This window comes from Hyperolius riggenbachi, chromosome 6, assembly GCF_040937935.1.
Source record: "Hyperolius riggenbachi isolate aHypRig1 chromosome 6, aHypRig1.pri, whole genome shotgun sequence".
Taxonomy (NCBI): Eukaryota; Metazoa; Chordata; class Amphibia; order Anura; family Hyperoliidae; genus Hyperolius; species Hyperolius riggenbachi.
The window spans coordinates 245,753,045-245,772,431 of record NC_090651.1 but is presented as its reverse complement, the minus strand read 5'-3'; the positions used below and the strand labels follow the sequence as shown (position 1 = coordinate 245,772,431).

Sequence of the window (19,387 nt, the reverse complement as noted above, 5' to 3'; positions counted from 1 at the left end):
CACTGATGGCAAATACAACCTGGATGTAAGCTTTGCCACCACCTAAAGTGTGCGTTTTTCAGGCCATAATCGGGTCATGAATGGCTAGCTTTAGCGCCAGTTCACAAGGGCAATAAACGATAGCCACAGCGCATGTCACTTAAGTGACTTCCATTCAAAGGAATGGACAGTGCTGGTAATGTTGTTTACTGTTTGCGCAATTGTCACGTTTCGATTCCAATGTTTCCAGTTGTCTAAGGTGAACCTAGACACAATAGGCTGCTTCCAGAATCGTTTACAGCTGTAATCTCGCGTCATTCTACAGAGGTGAAAAGTGCAGATCGCCGTGGAAGCACAGACGAAAGCTGCCAAATGCTTTTCTGCTTACTAGCAGGCCGGACGCCTGTGTGAACCAGGCCTTAATTAGGACCTGTAATTATAAAGGTCTTAATCTCACACACACACAAACGTGTAACGGAGTCGGGATAGACATATTGGCCCTTATTTAATTCACTTTTTCTCTTAAGTTTTCTCCTATGTGGGAAGAGGGGGTGGCTGTGCACCTTGAAACACAGAAAACAACGGGAGCCCAAATAGCGCAGTATGTCACCAAATTAAGAAATGTATAGGAAGGGATTGGTGATACTCACAAAGGTAGGTTGCAAAGGGAGCAACTTACCACTTGAAGCAGGTGGAGATTCAGAATCCAGACTCCACTTGGGTGTCCAGAGTATGCGGAATATGGTCGCTCTCTTGGAAAAACAAACTTGTGCTGGTTTGGCAAAGCCACCTGGGACCAATAGCACCCCTCTAAAGGAGGGTGAGAAGCACAAAGGGGAGTAAGAGGCTCCCGTAAGTATATAAAACTGAGAAAAAGGAGAGGTGGCTTACCTCAATAATGACAACGTCATAAACAATGAAATTATGCAATAGCAACGTGTTTCGTGGGTCTCAGACCACTTTCTCAGGCCAGATGTAGTGCCGCAGCACTTTGTTAGCCGAGTACAGAGCACTGCAATTTCTGGATGTCACCTCTAGGCTATTAGGCTTAGGGTAGACGCCAAGAGTGTAGTTCCCCAAGAATGACAATATAATGAAAATTAGATTACTATGTATTTGCATATTTTGCATTGAGTCACTTCCTAGGGGGTGGGTATATAGGTATTTGCTGGAGTGTGGTAAACCTGAGGAAAGGCTCTGCCTGAAACATGTTTTGACCCTATTTTTGCTCTAATGCCTAGGTTCTCAATGTGTGGTACGCGTACCCCAGGGGGTACTCAGGCTTAATATAATTAACCAACAATAACAAATTTAGAGTTTTAGAAAATAACTATTATTTAAACAACACCAAATTAGTATTTTAGCTAATTAAAAGCAATAGTAAATTCTTCAAAATGGTTTAGAACCAATTATCATATACTACGATTAAATATATATTTGTCAAGGGGTGCTTGTGGTAATGATTACTATGCTAGGGGGTACTTGGTGAGTACAGGGTGTTAAAAGGGGTACATAACAATAAAATGTTGAGAAACACTGCTCTAATGCACAGCATTTGATGGCATGCCTTTGTTGTGTCATCTCCACTTTTTCATATTTGTATTGATTTTTAGGAATGGTATACCTGCAGGGACAAGGCACAGGCTGTACTGGGACAGTAACCAGTTGGGTTGAGACAGGTGAGAACAACCTTGTGTATGTACTGCATAGCCTGATCCACAGTCCTGCCAACAACTCCATTTGTTTTCTGGTTAAGATTGTCAGTCTGCTACTTATCCTGACCGAGTTAGGGTATGTTAAAGCAGTGTTCCCCCACCCTGTCCAACCAATAGTGCATGTTTTATGGAAATCCACAGGGGTAGTTAATCAGCTCTTCTGAGGCACTAATTACCCCACCTGTGTATGTTTGCAGTTTCCTGCAAAACATGTACTGTTGGTGGGCCTTGAGGATATGGTTGGGGAACTGTGCGTTAAAGGACATCTAAAGTGAGAGGGATATGGAGGCTGCTATATTTATTTCCTTTGTAACAATGGAAATTGCCGGTCTCTCCTGCTAATCCTCTGCCTCTAATATACTTAGACATACACCCTGAACAAGCATGCAGATCACAGGCTCTAAATGAAGTTTGACTGGTTTTGCTGCATGCTTGTTTTAGGTGTGTGATTCAGACCACTGACGCCAGAAAGATCAGCAGGATGCTCAGACAACTGGTATTCTTTAAAAGGAAATATATATGGAAACTTCATATCCCCCTAACTTTAGGTGCATATTAATGCCTTGCCACTACCTGAGCAGATCTATTGGATCATGTAAACTTTGCCTCTGCCTTTCAGTTTGGAACTTTGACACTTGTCCACTTCTCATTTGGGGTCAATAGGACAGAGCTAAGGAGCACCATCAGGGACTACTGATGAAGCCAAGTAGGAATAACAAAGACGCAGGTCCTCTTTAGACTGCACGTCAACTGCTGGGAACATGGTGAACCCGCACCAATTTCGAGAGTGCTAATGTCATTAAGGACAGTGGTGTAGTGCTACTGGAAATATTGGTAAATAAGGCTACGTCATTCTCTCACAAGCACACATATCAGTTTCTGTACATACGTCTGAAGAACAGAGACGATATCAACTCAGTGAAATATTAGGAATTTTTTGTTCATTTCCATGTGTTACAATACATCACATACTCACTGCAATTCCGTAATCCCAAGCTGGCGACTGAACCCCTTCATACCACTGATATGCTATTTTATATACTGGTATTTTATGGCAATTGTCAGTTTTCATGACTGTTCCATAGTTCCTTTTGGACAGCTAAAAGCTGGCCAAGTGCATCGCTTTTGTATGTATCCTTATGTACCTATTCTCAACCTCCAATGTATCATCTGAAACAATGTTGTATTTCCTCAATGATGTATAATTGCTTCACTTTCTTAATAAACTTGGCTACTTAAAAAAAAATCCACATGTTCTAGCTCAGTTATCCTCCATTGTCAGCGCTGCGTAATATGTTGGCGCTTTATAAATACAATAAATAATAATAATAATAATAATAATAGTTTTCTGTAACGCCTCCAGATCTTGATTTCCTTCTGGCTACAGGCCTGCTCATTCAATAAGAGTCATCCCGTCAAGTATGCTGTATTCTAGCCATATCCCTGTACACTCCCCCACTTACACTGTCTATATACAAAAAATATTGGCATGGAACATACAGTTTTAACTTACAGTATCTGGCATTTAATCCATATTCCCCAGGTAATATGTTAATAAGGAAAGTAGGCACAAAATATTAATTTAGAGATTAAAGTTTCTAATCAACAATTGTGGAACTTTCCGCAATCTGTTCCAATGAAGGATTATGAAAATTCTTGTTTTAGGTGTGTCTTGCCTAAGCACTCCCTCTTTACTGACTGGTCTGTTTCATGCATGGACCTTCCTCAGTTCCCAGCACTGATGCTCAGGGAAGGAGCCACAGCTGTCTAGGGCATATTTTTTAGCGTGAGCAGATATTCCCCAACTGGTGAATTTATCATAAACTTTTCACACTATAAAGTATTTGCTGCTGTTACACAGTCCTTGCTCCTGTCCTTATCAAGGTTATCTGGCAGAAATCAAACAAAATGATATACATTCACTACACGATACATAAACATATGACTATGGTAGGGATTAGATCAGGCTTTCTCAACCAGGGTTCCTTGAGGACTCTGCATGGGTTCCTTGGCATTTTACCCCATCATGCGGAAAGTATACTAGAGCACACTGTAATAGGTGGTACTGTAACAAGAAGCACTAAATTGAGGGGTCAGGAGACAGTATGAGTGGCAGTGTAATAGGAGGTAGTGAAATTAACCACTTCAGCCTTCAGTCGTTTTCACTTTATGCATCCGAGCAATTTTCACCTCCCATTCATTAGCCTATAACTTTATCACTACTTATCACAATGAACTGATCTATATCTTGTTTTTTCCGCCACCAATTAGGCTTTCTTTGGGTGGTACATTTTGCTAAGAGCCACTTTACTGTAAATGCATTTTAACAGGAAGAATAAGAAAAAAACTGAAAAAATTCATTATTTCTCAGTTTTCAGCCATTATAGTTTTAAAATAATACATGCCTCCATAATTAAAACTCACGTATTGTATTTGCCCATATGTCCCAGTTATTACACCGTTAAAATTATGTCCCTATCACAATGTATGGCGACAATATTTTATTTGGAAATAAAGGTGCATTTTTTTCCGTTTTGCATCTATCACTATTTACAAGTTTAAAATAAAAAAAAAAAATATAGAAATATTTCATCTTTACATTGATATTTAAAAAGTTTAGACCCTTAGGTAAATATTTACATGTTTTTTTTTTTTATTGTAATGGTTTTTTTTTATTTTTTATATTAAACATTTTATTTGGGTATTTTTTGGGAGGGTGGGATGTAAACAGTAGTCTTAGAGTGTAAATGTGTGTTGAGTTTTATTTTTTTTTACTTTTAGTTGTAGTTTTACTTTTTGGCCACAAGATGGCGGCCATGAGTTTGTTTACATGACGTCACTCTAAGCTTAACATACGCTTAGAGAGACGCATGGGGGGACGCAACAGCCAGAAAAAGCAAAGCTTCTGAGAGAAGCTGTCGCTTTTTCTGCGGGGGAGAGGAATCAGTGATCGGGCACAATAGCCCGATTCACTGATTGCCAAGCTAACGAACCGCGGCCGGGAGTGCGCGATCGGCCGCGGGAGCGTGCGGACGCGCATATGGCCTCCTTGGCGTAGCTAGTACGTCCAGGAGGCCAAAGTAGTTAACAGCCTAACCTACTTTTAAAGACCATGCCTCCTGAAAAATAAATTTAGGGGTTCCGCAAGATCAAAAAATTGTTTGCAGGGGTTCCTTGAGATCCAAAAGTTATTTGCAGGGTTCCTCCAGGGTAGAAAGGTTGAGAAAGGCTGGATTAGATTGTGAGCCTCTCTGAGGGACAGTTAGAGACAAGACAATATACTCTGTACAGCGCTGTGGAAGATGTCGACGCTATACAAATACTAAATAATAATATGCCAAACTTTTAGCTATGTACACATGCTGGATTAAACTCAGCCAGGGCAGCATGGCAAATCTATAGTGACATCCGAGTGACCCCAGAGCACATTGTTCTACTCACCCTGGTCACTCTGTCATACACTGTGCATCGTTTCTCCTCTCATAGTGACAGATGCATCTCTAACCTCAAGGCTAGTGATGCGTCCATACAGAAGTTGACCCTGAACTGTCGCCGAGGGATCCAGTACCGGTCCCTGTGGGCAACAGTATTTGGTAGCTTCAGCCACAACTATTTCAACAAATATAATGTTTTATATGGCTGATGATTTTGAAGAGAACTTCAACTCAGATTTACATTTTGTAATGGTCAGGAAAGGTTTTCATGGTTTCATGTCCCCGCTGGAAACATCTACACTCACAGATCATCTCCCTGTGAACTGCTGTAGGAACACCCAGGTTTCCTTCTCTGTAACTCATTTTTCATAAATGATTAAAGTGGTATGAAACTCAGCATTTCTTCTTTGCTTATTTACAGCATAAAATCTACCGCCACAATTTTTTTTCCAGCAAAACAGAATTCAAACAGTTAAACATGCCACTTTGTTTCTCGGTGGAAAACTGCTTGCTTCAGTGAAATGCTTCTGGCCATATCTGAAGAGGTGATAACATTATCTTTTGTTTACATTCCTTTGTCTGCTACATTCCTAGCTGTGCTGAAAATGAGCTTTCTGTTGTAAAAGCAGAGAGCTGAAAAGTGATCACTAGATAGATTTTAAATATAAATACAGCAGCTATGCAAAAAAAAATGCATTGGCCACTTCCAGAGCAGATAAACTGTACTATGGGAACTTGTAATTTATCAACAAACAATATTACCGTACTTGTGCACAAAAGCAAATATGGTTAGTGTGTGGGTAATAAAACATAGGAAGACATTTTTAATGAATGTTATGTCAGAGATTTATCCCACGTTAAGGACAATCCATTTTGAATCTAATTAAGCTGTCTCCAGTCCCCAATGGTTTTTTTCCAAGAGAGACTTCAGCAAGGTGAAATAAGCAAGCTGTCAGATATAAAAATAAGTCTCTGCGACCGGAAGGTGAAATCTATCTACATACACTGCTTTATACAGGCGAGTGTCATTAATAGGACCACCACTTACCTCTGACTTCAGGGATGCAGAGGCAATAAATGAATGTACATATCCTGTGCACACTCTGAACCAGGGGCTACCAGATGTGTGTAAAAATGTATTTTTCAGTAAACCTTGTTGCGAACGAGGCTATGGAGCCATTCGCTGGTGACTGCACTAATTGCTCAGCCGGTGTGCAGTCCATTTTTTTATTTTTATTAAATATAAAAAAACAGGCTTTATTGAGACATATTGGTCAGTTGACAATACAGAATCACGACTAATCAACAAAAAAGGGATATCACACATGGGGCTTGATTCACTAAACCGCGATAACTCAAATATCACACCTTATCAAAGATATCACACCTTATCAAAGTTAAAACGCCTTATCAGAGTAGCATAGCGAGCGATAAAACTTATGCCTGCTAATTGGCAATGGCACTTGTCCTGCCCTGAGCCCCTGCGGGTTCATAGCCCTCTCTATGCTACTCTGATAAGGCGTGTTAACTTTGATAAGGTGTGATATCTTTGATAAGGTGTGATATTTAAGTTATCACGCTTTAGTGAATCAAGCCCATGGTGTGCAAAGGTTTAAAGCCCCATCTACACCATACAATTTTTTGTGCTATTCGATTCATTGATTTGATTCAATCCGACATGTCCAATCAAGATTCGATTCATGTTGCCATTGTTCTGCAATGGCAAAATTAATCGAATCCCGATCGGACATGTCAGATTGAATCGAATCAAATCGCACAAAAAAATTGTATGGTGTAAATGGGGCTTAACCGCAGTGTGACATACAATAAAGGTGACAGAAGAAACTATTACAGGTTTGGTCTACAAGTAGTGGTCTATTAGCGGAATATAGAGGAGAATATCTAGTTCAAAAACCATATACGGTATATAATATATGTTGTACACATTATAGACTAGGTTGGAAAGTAGCTTTGGTGATAGCAGGCACAGACTGATGGGCCTGATAACAGAGAGTTAATTTAGCGCACCTTCAATCCATCCAACACCAAGTTACATTTATTGGGAGTGCACCTATGGCCATCCGTGTGCGTTCGTGGCCGTTTGTTTCATGCAAATTCGCATGTGTAAGCGATTTTTTTCTTTATCGTCCCGTCGTCATTCATCACTATTGGCATATGCATGAGAAAACGCGTAAAAAATCCTGCAGGCAGCTGAACTGTAGTTTTTTGACTGATGACTCCTTTAAAATGAAACTAAACTCAGATGTTCCTCTCTGCTCTAAAAGATTAGCCATTGCTTAACCGGTTCAGCACCGCAGTGCCGAAAATCTCATGCATCCGAGCAACGTTCACCTCCCATTCATTCGCCTATAACTTTATTGCTACTTATCACAATGAATTGATCTATATCTTGTTTTTTCCGCCACTAATTAGGCTTTCTTTGGGTAGTACATTTTGCTAAGAATTATTTTTTTCTAAATCCATTTTAACAGGAAGATTAAGAAAGAAATGAAAAAAAATTCATTATTTCTCAGTTTTTGGCCATTATAGTTTGAAATTAATATACGCCACCGTAATTAAAACCCATGTATTTTATTTGCCCATCTGTCCCGGTTCTTACACCGTTTAAACGATGTCCCTATCACAATTTATGGTGCCGATATTTCATTTAGAAATAAAGGTGCATTTTTTCAATTTGCGTCCATCACTATTTATAAGCTTATAATTTTAAATAATATAATAACATATTCTCTTGACATGCATATTTAAAAAGTTTAGACCCTTGGGTAACTATTTATGTTGTTTTTTTTTTATTGTATTTTTTTATTTATTTTTATTAATAAAAAATGTATGTGGGTAATTTTTGGTGTGGGAGGGAAACAGCCTATTTTAAATGTAAAATAGTATAATTGTTTATTTTAAAATGTATGTTGATGCAGTTTACTATTTGGCCACAAGATGGCCACAGTGAAAAAAGTCCTGGATGCGAACGATCTCGCATCCAGGAACTTAAATGCAGGGGAGAGGTTTCCTGGGGGCAGAAATACCACGCTCTCTGGATAGAAAGCGTCGGTATTTCTGCGGGGGAAGTTAGATCGGTGAATGGGAATTATATTCCCATTCACTGATCGGGGGGCTAGCGGCGGGTGCACGCGCGGGCGCGCGGCCGATCGCGCGCACCACGCAGGGAAAGCAGCAGTGCCTTTCTGGACGAGAAAGCTCGTCCAGAAAGGCCGAACTGGTTAATAACTTTAATTAAAAAATAAATAAATAAATAAAAAAAAAATATGGAAATCCCTCCCAAAAGTTTTACTTGGTTTCACTTTTGCAGAAGGCACTGAAAGGGTTAAGCTTCAGTGTTTATTATATGGAGAGCTGCCTCCTGCAGTCTATTCACAAGTTGCTGATAAGAACTAATACACAGGTTGATCTGACTAAAAAAAACACTGAACACAGAGAAGGTAATTGTTTCAGCAACTATACAGTATGTGGAATAAGGACTTTTCATCATGTGCTGTGCAAGAGTTCAGGGCTGCTTTAACCTGCTGAGCGGTCTGGACGAGCTCAGCTCGTCCAACACTGCCAGAGGCTGCCGCTCAGGCCCTGCTGGGCCGATTTTCGTGAAATAAAAAGCAGCACACGCAGCCGGCACTTTGCCAGCCGCGTGTGCTGCCTGATCGCCGCCGCTCTGCGGCGATTCGCCGCGAGCAGCGGCGAAAGAGGGTCCCCCCAGCCGCCTGAGCCCAGCGTAGCCGGAACAAAAAGTTCCGGCCAGCGCTAAGGGCTGGATCGGAGGCGGCTGACGTCAGCTGACGTCGATGACGTCACTCCGCTCGTCGCTATGGCGACGATGTAAGCAAAACAAGGAAGGCCGCTCATTGCGGCCTTCCTTGTTTATTCTGGGCGCCGGAGGCGATCGGAAGAACGCCTCCGGAGCGCCCTCTAGTGGGCTTTCATGCAGCCAACTTTCAGTTGGCTGCATGAAATAGTTTTTTTTTTATTTAAAAAAAACCCTCCCGCAGCCACCCTGGCGATTTAATCAGAACGCCAGGGTGGTTAATATACCAGGAAACAGGCATCTATTTCTCATTTCCTAGTTGTGGTACCAATTCTAATATTCAATGCTGTATAGGGCATTAGCCTTTGTTTTTTTTTTTCTTCCCAACCACATATTTCCTCAGTTCTCTAAAAACACATTACTGTCTCGTTTACTACAAAATGAGGAAGCGTGTTGAGGCGTATCCATGTTCTTCTAGAGATGGTGCAATTACCACGTAAACAAGTGATTGCACAAAAGCAGATTAAGAATGCAAAGAGCACTTTGTGTTCCATTTCCTGTATTTGATGGGAAACAATGGAGTTTCGCAAAATCTTGCAAACAAGAATATATTCAATTAGCCAGTAAAAAGTATCACCTTCCAGCACTCGATTACATTGGAGCTGATTTACAAGTCTAGAAGCTGTGGATACCAGAGAAGGTAAAAGATCCATTAAACCTGGGCTGGTTTTTCAAAACATTGTCTACTCTCAGACGGCAAACCTCCCCTTTGTCATGTAAGAACATAATAGGGTTAGTGAAAGGTTGGTATGTGTGTGCAACTGCAGTCATGTGTAGCACCTTTAGGCCTCTTTTCCACTGGCAGTTGATGGGCAGTGAAACGCCTTTCAAACTCTCACAACTGCTTGCTGCTGCCTGGTAACTGCTCACTGCTGCCTGGTCACTGCTCCCTACTGCCTGGTCACTGCTCCCTGCTGCCTGGTAACTGCTTGCTGAGCACACAGTTCAACTGCTGGTGGAAAAGAGGCCTTAGGGCTCATTTCCACGGGACAGAGTTCTGTACAGACACATCACAAGCCTAGGGGCTAGCGCAGTGTCTCTTGCAGTGAACGGCGGAATGATGCACAAAGGAGTGGCTTTAGGTGAGTGGGACGACAACTAGAACAGTGTGTTTTAAGGGCCCTTTTCAATTTTGCAATTGCGTTTGCAAAAACCTTATTTTTCCACTTGCTGCGATTGCGACGTGAGCTGTTGGGAGTGAAACGAGCTCGCACCAATTACCGTGCAGCCCGACGATTGTGATTTGCAGAAAATCTAAACACGCTAATGGAAAAGTGCATCGATTTTCTTGTAAATCCCGGTGCACTAGCAATTGGCAAAACGCCAGCAATCCACTTTTTAAAGAGACTAACACATTTTCAGCGTTATTTCTTCTATCCTTTAAGTTCCTATAACTGTTCTAATGTGGTCTGGATTACTGCATCCTTTCCTAGTTGCACAGTGGCTGTATTATCTCTGTTATAATAATCTAATCTTTTTTCCTCTGACGACTTTGTCGGGCTCAGGCACTCAGGCAGGAATGTGCTGCTCTGCTGTGATAGGATACAAGCTATACACACCCTCTCCAGGCCCCCTCCAGGTTCTGTGTGAGTCACAGACTTAGCTCCTCTCAGCCTATCTCACTCTGGTTAGAAGCCATGTCTTTTGTTTCTAAACACTGCTTAAAACTGGCAATTACAAGCCAGGATTGCAGCAGGGAGTGGCAGAAAAAGCACAGAGGGGCCCAGGAGAACATAATGAATAGAATGGTAGGCTTTTTATTGTAAGAATTTTAGAGTACAGATTCTCTTTAATCAGATGGCAGCTAGTGGAAAAGGGCCCTAATAGAAGCAGAGGTCAGCTGTGTAGGGGTATAACCAACTACCCAGACATTCCATGGGAATGGCTGTTTCAACCTGCATTAAAAATGATAACAGAAAATAGAAAAATGCCAACTGGAAGCAGTGTTGCCAACCTTTCACGTTATTTTTTACTGACAAATACCCAAAAATTGACTGACAAAAGTTTTTTTTACTGACAAAACACCCTGCGGCGCGCGTAGCGCGGCGCGGTGAAAAATGGGCGTGGCCACGCAACAGAATGTGGGCGTGGTCATGGGTGGGGCCAAATATACATGATTTTAATATTGCTGTGAAATGTCTGCCAGGGAAGTTTGAGCTCTGCCACAGTGTTTCCCCCCCTTCCCCCAAAATACATGTAATCTTACAGCATTTCACCAAAAATCCACATAATCTGGCAGAGGTTCTTCCAAAATACATTTAATCTGACAGCAGTGGTTCCCCAAAAATAGGTAGCCCCAGGTCTATAGGTGTCCCCAGAATAGGTGGCCAGGGGTATAGATGCCCCCAGAACAGGTAGCCAGGGGGAGAGATGTCCCCAGAACAGGTAGCCAGGGGTATATGTGCCCAGTATATGTAGGCAGGGGTACAGGGCCGGTTCTAGACTGGCACATATGAGGGGGCAGTCAAATGGGTAGGGGGCAACATGTTCGAGGAAATTTGCGGCGACTAAAGTGGGCATGGCAAGTAAATGCACATAATGAGAGACAGCGTTTCACCAGTAAATGCACATAAGAGACAGCCTTTCACCAGTAAATGCACGTAATGACAGACAGCTTTTCACCAGTAAATGCACATAAGAGACAGCTTTTCACCAGTAAATGCACGTAATGAGAGACAGCTTTTCACCAGTAAATGCACGTAATGAGAGCTAGCTTTTCCCCAGTAAATGAACATAAGAGACAGCTTTTCACCAGTAAATGCACATAATAAGAGACAGCTTTGCACCAGTAAATGCACATAATAAGAGACAGCTTTTCACCAGTAAATGCACATAATAAGAGACAGCTTTTCACCAGTAAATGCACATAAGAGACAGCTTTTCACCAGTAAATGCACATAAGAGACAGCTTTTCACCAGTAAATGCACATAATGGCAAACAGCTAGTGTCCTCAGTATATGTAGCCAGCAGATATATGTGCCCAGTATATGTAGCCAGAGGTATATGTCCCCAGTATATGTAGGCAGGGTTATATGTGCCCAGTAGATGTAGCCAGGGGGTATATGTGCCCAGTAGATGTAGCCAGGGGGTATATGTGCCCAGTAGATGTATCCAGGGTTATATGTGCCCAGTAGATGTATCCAGGGTTATATGTGCCCAGTAGATGTAGCCAGAGGTATATGTGCCCAGTAGATGTAGCCAGGATTATATGTGCCCAGTAGATGTAGCCAGGGTTATATGTGCCCAGTAGATGTAGCCAGGGTTATATGTGCCCAGTAGATGTAGCCAGGGTTATATGTGCCCAGTAGATGTAGCCAGATGTATATGTGCCCAGTAGATGTAGCCAGATGTATATGTCCTCAGTAGATGTAGCCAGATGTATATGTCCTCAGTAGATGTAGCCAGATGTATATGTCCCCAGTAGATGTAGCCAGGGTTATATGTGCCCAGTAGATGTAGGCAGATGTATATGTGCCCAGTAGATGTAGCCAGAGGTATATGTGCCCAGTAGATGTAGCCAGAGGTATATGTGCCCAGTAGATGTAGCCAGGATTATATGTGCCCAGTAGATGTAGCCAGGGTTATATGTGCCCAGTAGATGTAGCCAGAGGTATATGTGCCCATGGGTAGCCAGGGTTATATGTCCCTAGTAGATGTAGCCAGTGTTATATGTGCCCAGTAGATGTAGCCAGGGTTATATGTGCCCAGTAGATGTAGCCAGGGTTATATGTGCCCAGTAGATGTAGCCAGATGTATATGTGCTTAGTAGATGTAGCCAGAGGTATATATGTGCCCAGTAGATGTAGCCAGATGTATATGTGCCCAGTAGATGTAGCCAGATGTATATGTGCCCAGTAGATGTAGCCAGATGTATATGTCCCCAGTAGATGTAGCCAGGGTTATATGTCCCCAGTAGATGTAGCCAGATGTATATGTCCCCAGTAGATGTAGCCAGATGTATATGTGCCCAGTAGACGAGTGACTGGCACTGTGGCAGGCGGCAGCGAGCGGAACTTACCTGCGTCTTCTCTCGTCGCCGGTGCGGGATGATCTGCCGCTACTCTGGTCTGGTCCAGACCAGAGCAGCAGAACTTCCGGCGCAGGAGCGAGACGGAAGGTAAGTCCCGCCCGCTGCCAAGCGCCACTGCCAGTCACTCGTCGGAGGGGGAAAGTCAGCGAGGGAGGGAGAGCAGTAAGGTGAGAGAAGGGGGGGGGGGGGGGGAGATTGCCCCCCTTCTCCACCGCTGCCCACAGCTCTTCATCCACTGCGCTGCTGTCCTGCAACAGAGTGGGCGGCCAATTGGCCGCCCTTTTACGGACGCTGCTGAATTCCTTACGGAATTCACGGGCAGCTTAATTTGTATACAAATTTACGGGCTGCCCGTAAATTTACGGGCAGTTGGCAACACTGACTGGAAGGCATGAGAGCAATAAGCAATTAGGGTTGGTAATGAACCGAATGTGAGTAAGGCATGAAAAAGTTAGCCTATATCAGCCTTGCTATGACTTACCAACTCCTATTAGCTGTATGAGAGACACTGTGGAATCTTCATTACTCTGCTGCACGAGGTTGGAGATTGTTAAAGCAAGCACACATAAAAGGGAAATGATGGCAATACAAAAATATGTTTTAATTGGCCATGGCAGCTCTGCCCAGGGTTTGATCTGTGTAGAATAAGGAAAAAAAGATTGTTAGTGGCACAGATATATAAACCTGTTAATACAACAGAGGCACTATGTGTCCTGCAGTCTATTTACGGTATTTAGAACGGTTTGGATTCCATACTGTTATAGCCAAAGAGGCTAACCAAAGTATTCTTGTCCACTTAAACATCAATATCTTTTTTCCAAAGCTGGGGAAAATTATTTTAATCATGTCAAACTTAAAAACAGATGTGTTTGGCATCAACACATTTTATTTATTATACTGTGTGTTTACAGAATTCCTTTTAACAAAAATGGAGTTTCTCTTTAAAGTGACTCTGTAACAAAAATTACAAAGTTTTTTCTACCATCCTACAAGTTCCTAATCCTATTCTAATGTGTTCTGGCTTACTGCAGCTCTTTCTACTATAAAGGTGGCCATACACTGGCCCGATTCCCGGCCGTTTCGACAGCAGATTCGATCCTGGGATCGAATCTGCTGCCAATCGTTCGCGGTAAACGCCGCCGACGATCCGATTTCCTCCCGAAATCGGATCGGTCCGTCGATCGCGCCGTGCGGGAAATTACCCTCGATCGCCCGCGGGTAAAGTGCGCGTCGCTAGCGGCGGCCGATCCGATGAAAAATACATTACCTGATGCGGGCTCCCGGGCGTCTTCTCCGCATCTTCTCAGCGCTGCACCCGCTCCATCCCGGCGCTTCCTGGGTCACTGCAGTGACCCAGGAAGTTCAAATAGAGGGCGCTCTATTTGAACTTCCTGGTCACGGAGTGACACAGGAAGCGCCGGGATGGAGCAAGAACAGAGCGGTGCAGCGTGGAGAAGATGCCCGGGAGCCAGCGTCAGGTAATGTATGCGCGGGGGGAGGACAGGCGGCAGGAACAGCTGAACAGATTGTGATCGGTTTCAGGCTGAAATCGATTCACAATCTGTTTGCAGTAAAGGCAGCCATACGATCCCTATCTGATCAGATTCGATCAGATAGGGATCTGTCAGCTGGTCGATCTGATGGCACATCGACCAGTGTATGGCTGCCTTAACCATCTCTGTAATAAATCAATGTATCTTTCCCCTGTCAGACTTGTCGGCCTGTGTCTGGAAGGCTGCCAAGTTCTTCAGTGTTGAACTGTTCCTCTATGCACACTCCAGTGTGTGTTTTATTTACATAAGCCAGCAGCTTCTCTGCTATCTTATCAGTGATAGAAGAGAGCTGGATAAAAATCCTCCTCTGGAGGCTGTGAAAGGAGCTGGTCTGTCACATACTGAGGAATTAAAGACATAGGCAGAGCTGTCTGCAGGAAGCCTGTAATGTTCAGTGCATGAGAGAAGCTGGGGACAGAAGGTAAACACACACAAGTGATCTCTTGAGAGTCAAAAGGAAGGGTGTATACAGCCTGCTTGTGTATGGATGTATTTTCTATGTGTGGACATACTGTACATCAACCTACTTCCTGTTTTGGTGGCCATTTTGTTTGTTTATAAACAAACTTTTTAAAACTGTTTTTGACTACTTTTAATGCGGCGGGGAACGGCGAAATTGTGACAGAGGGTAATAGGAGATGTCCCCTAACGCACTGGTATGTTTACTTTTGTGCGATTTTAACAATACAGATTCTCTTTAAATAAAATACACTTTATACATACAAGTCACTATGTTGTCAGCTGTAACTTTATCGTGTGTTGAAAGTAAGACATAGGTACTGTTTAAAAATGTTAGCATTTTGCAGAGTAGTGTGTGCAGCTGCAAGGCATCTGTCTTCAGCAGGGCCTTACCAACTACTGCATGAAGCAGCTGGCACAGTATACACTGAGGGTAACAGGATCATGCAGATACCTCCATGATCAGCTAAAGCATACTTAGCACTAGATAGACTGGGGTCAAGGCTAGAGAGAAGTGCCCTTTTTTCAGCCCATCTATTATCATGTTGTGTGGCTACACTGAGCCGTTTTGGACACGTTGAAAGCATTCAGTCAGTACTTCTGTATAGAACAGGGGTAGGGAACCTATGGCTCGGGAGCCAGATGTTGCTCTTTTGATGGCTGCATCTGACTCAGTTAGGGGTTGATTCACTAAACTACACTGCTCAAGCAGCGCAGCTTAGTGTGGCAGCGCAAGTAAAATTTTCAAAGTAGCACGCTACTGCTGTAGCATGCACTACTAACTTACTCATGCTACCCCAAAACTAATGGCTGCTCCAATTGTCCAACTCTGGACCCTGTCATGCCCAGTGACTTTTTAGGACGAGATCCCTGCACTCTGATTGGCCCAATAGGCTGCCTGTCACTCGTCCTACAAAGCGAATCAACCCCCAAGTCACCTATCTAATTGTACAAACTGTTAGTCGGTATTTCTCCTCTCTCTCTCAGGGAAATTGCTGATGTTGCCGAAACGCGAAAGAAGCTGAAGACGTGTCTGACACTGCCCGGTGGATCAACTGTATACACATCACCATGGCAACAGGGACTTGAGCCCTACTGTCCCAGTTTGAAACATGTATGGCTTTCACGGAATTACATTTATAAATATGTGGCGTTTATGGCTCTCTCAGCAAAAAAGGTTCCTGACCCCTGGTATAGAATGACCTGCTCCACTAAAGCCACGCCTTGCAGAAAGGCTGCAGAGCCTGAAACAGCAGGCTGTAATTGTACACAGCTGCACTTTTTAACATGTTCTGAAAAAAAAGAGATTATTTTATACACTTGGAGGTACCAACCAACTTTCTGCTTTCTGGATTTTTGTGTAAACCTTGGTACCTAGGGGGCCACTGGTCTTGGCTCACCACTACACACACTCCCACAAAAACATACCACTAAAGCCCCATACACACGCTCAACAGCGGTCTTTTATGCTGCACAATTGTCAAAAGACTTTTGTTGTGAAACAAGTTGAAATAACTAAAAAAAAGTATCTTGCTATTGTTTAAAATGCTGATAAGACTGATAAGTCAATCCAACTTTTTTTTGGTTGTTCAACTTGTTTCACAACAAAAGTTGTTTGATAATTGTGCTGCACAAAAGACCGCTGTTGAGCTTGTGTAAGAGGCTTAAATCTATAATAGAAACATGAGACTATACGCTCGTACACACGTCGGATTAACGCAAACGACCCTTCGTTTGGACGTCAAATCGGGCGTGTGTACAGTCTGTGATTCAGCTGATAAGACTGGACTTGAACGATCCGCCAAGCGGATCACTCAAATCCAGTGTTATCAGCTGAACGACAGACTGTACGCACGCCCGATTTGACGTCCAAACGACGGCGTGTGTATGTACCTTAAGACTACGGTAGGAATTAGATTCTGAGCTCCTCTGAGGAACAATTAGTGAAATCACTACGGATTCTATAAAGCACTGCGGAAGATGTCAGCACTATATAAATACACAATATTAATATTTTTGTAACCTAAATTTAAAAGGGAATCTGAAGTGAAAATAAACTTAATGATAGAATTAATTGTATGTGTAGTCCAGGTAAGAGATAGAATATTAATAGCAAAAGAAAAAGAGTATCATCTTGTTTCCAGGACAGGAAGAGTTTAAAAAAAAACTTCAGTTACCTATGCAAAAGAGCTTTTCTGAGACCTAACTTGGGTCAGAGACAATCCAATTTTCTAAAGCACTTGTACATCAAAGAACCAGCGAAAAAACAGATATGGTTTAACTGCAGGGGAGTGCAACGGGTGATTAGCTCTGCTCTGTTTCATAGTTTAAAATACAGAGTGTTTGTAATTGCAAATATGACAGAATGATGCAATGTTTAAAACAAAAGCTATATAACTAAAAATAAAAAGGAGGCTTTTTCTTTGTTGCCAATGAGAATTATCTGTACTACAGGTCCTTCTCAAAAAATTAGCATATTGTGATAAAGTTCATTATTTTCTGTAATGTACTGATAAACATTAGACTTTCATATATTTTAGATTCATTACACACAACTGAAGTAGTTCAAGCCTTTTATTGTTTTAATATTGATGATTTTGGCATACAGCTCATGAAAACCCAAAATTCCTATCTCAAAAAAATTTGCATATTTCATCCGACCAATAAAAGAAAAGTGTTTTTAAAACAAAAAAAGTCAACCTTCAACTAATTATGTTCAGTTATGCACTCAATACTTGGTCGGGAATACTTTTGCAGAAATGACTGCCCAGGATGCTTCGATAGCGGTCTTAAAGAGACACTGAAGCGAAAAAAAATATATGATATAATGAATTGGTTGTGTACTATGAATACTTACTAGAAGATTAGCAGCAAAGAAAATTTTTATTTTCAGGTATATAGTGTGTTTTCTAACATTGCATCATTCTATAATATGTGCAGATTACACAACACTCAGCATTCAAAATGATTCTTTCAGAGCAGTCTGTGAACTAATGACCTCTCCTCTGCCAGATAAAAAGAAAACTGTTCACTTACAGTTGAGATAATAAAAGTCAAAAGACAGCCCTCTCCACGACTTTGAAAGTCGTAGAGATTAATGGCTTTTTTGCATAGAGATAACAACAGGAGTTTCTTAACTCTTCCTGTACTGGAAACAAATACACTGATGTATCTGATCTTAATGTTTTATTTCTTAGCTGTGCTACACATACAAATCATAATATCATATTTTTTTTTTCGCTTCAGTGTCTCTTTAAGTTCATCCAGAGTGTTGGGTCTTGCGTGTCTCAACTTTCTCTTCACAATATCCCACAGATTCTCTATGGGGTTCAGGTCGGGAGAGTTGGCAGGCCAATTGAGCACAGTAATACCATGGTCAGTAAACCATTTACCAGTGGTTTTGGCACAGTGAGCAGGTGCCAGGTCGTGCTGAAAAATGAAATCATCTCCATAAAGTTTTTCAGCAGATGGAAGCATGAAGTGCTCTAAAATCTCCTGATAGCTAGCTGCATTGACCCTGCCCTTGATAAAACACAGTGGACCAACACCAGCAGCTGAAATGGCACCCCAGACCATCACTGACTGTGGGAACTTGACACTAGACTTCAGGCATTTTGGCATTTCCCTCTCCCCAGTCTTCCTCCAGACTCTGGCACCTTGATTTCCAAATGACATGCAAAAGTTGCTTTCATTCGAAAAAAGTACTTTGGACCACTGAGCAACAGTCCAGTGCTGCTTCGCTGTTGCCCAGGTCAGGCGCTTCTGCCGCTGTTTCTGGTTCAAAAGTGGCTTAACCTGGGGAATGCGGCACCTGTGACCCATTTCCTGCACACACCTGTACACGGTGGCTCTGGATGTTTCTACTCCAGACTTAGTCCACTGCTTCCGCAGGTCCCACAAGGTCTGGAATTGGTCCTTCTCCACAATCTTCCTCAGGGTCCGGTCACCTCTTCTCGTTGTGCAGCGTTTTCAGCCACACTTTTTCCTTCCCACTGAGGTGCCTTGATACAGCACTCTGGGAACAGCCTATTTGTTCAGAAATTTCTTTCTGTGTCTTACCCTCTTGCTTGATGGTGTCAATGACGGCCTTCTGGACAGCAGTCAGGTCGGCAGTCTTACCCATGATTGCGGTTTTGAGTAATGAGCCAAGCTGGGAGTTTTTAAAAGCCTCAGGAATCTTTTGCAGGGGTTTAGAATTAATTAGTTGATTCAGATGATTAGGTCAATAGCTCGTTTAGAGAACCTTTTCATGATATGCTAATTTTTTGAGATAGGAATTTGGGGTTTTCATGAGCTGTATGCCAAAATCATCAATATTAAAACAATAAAAGGCTTGAACTACCGTATCTTTCCGGACTATAAGACACACCTAAGTTTA

At 42.4% G+C, this 19,387-nt stretch overlaps 1 protein-coding gene across 1 annotated transcript in view; it reads right to left on the bottom strand.

Annotated features, from left to right (window-relative positions):
- LOC137521420 (uncharacterized) overlaps window positions 1-19,387 on the bottom strand; it is a 58,301-nt gene that overhangs the window by 27,034 nt on the left and 11,880 nt on the right. The window contains exon 3 of the mRNA XM_068240630.1: window positions 13,479-13,632. Within this exon, the coding sequence (XP_068096731.1) occupies window positions 13,479-13,632 (154 nt within the window). The remainder of the gene's footprint in view (window positions 1-13,478; window positions 13,633-19,387) is intronic.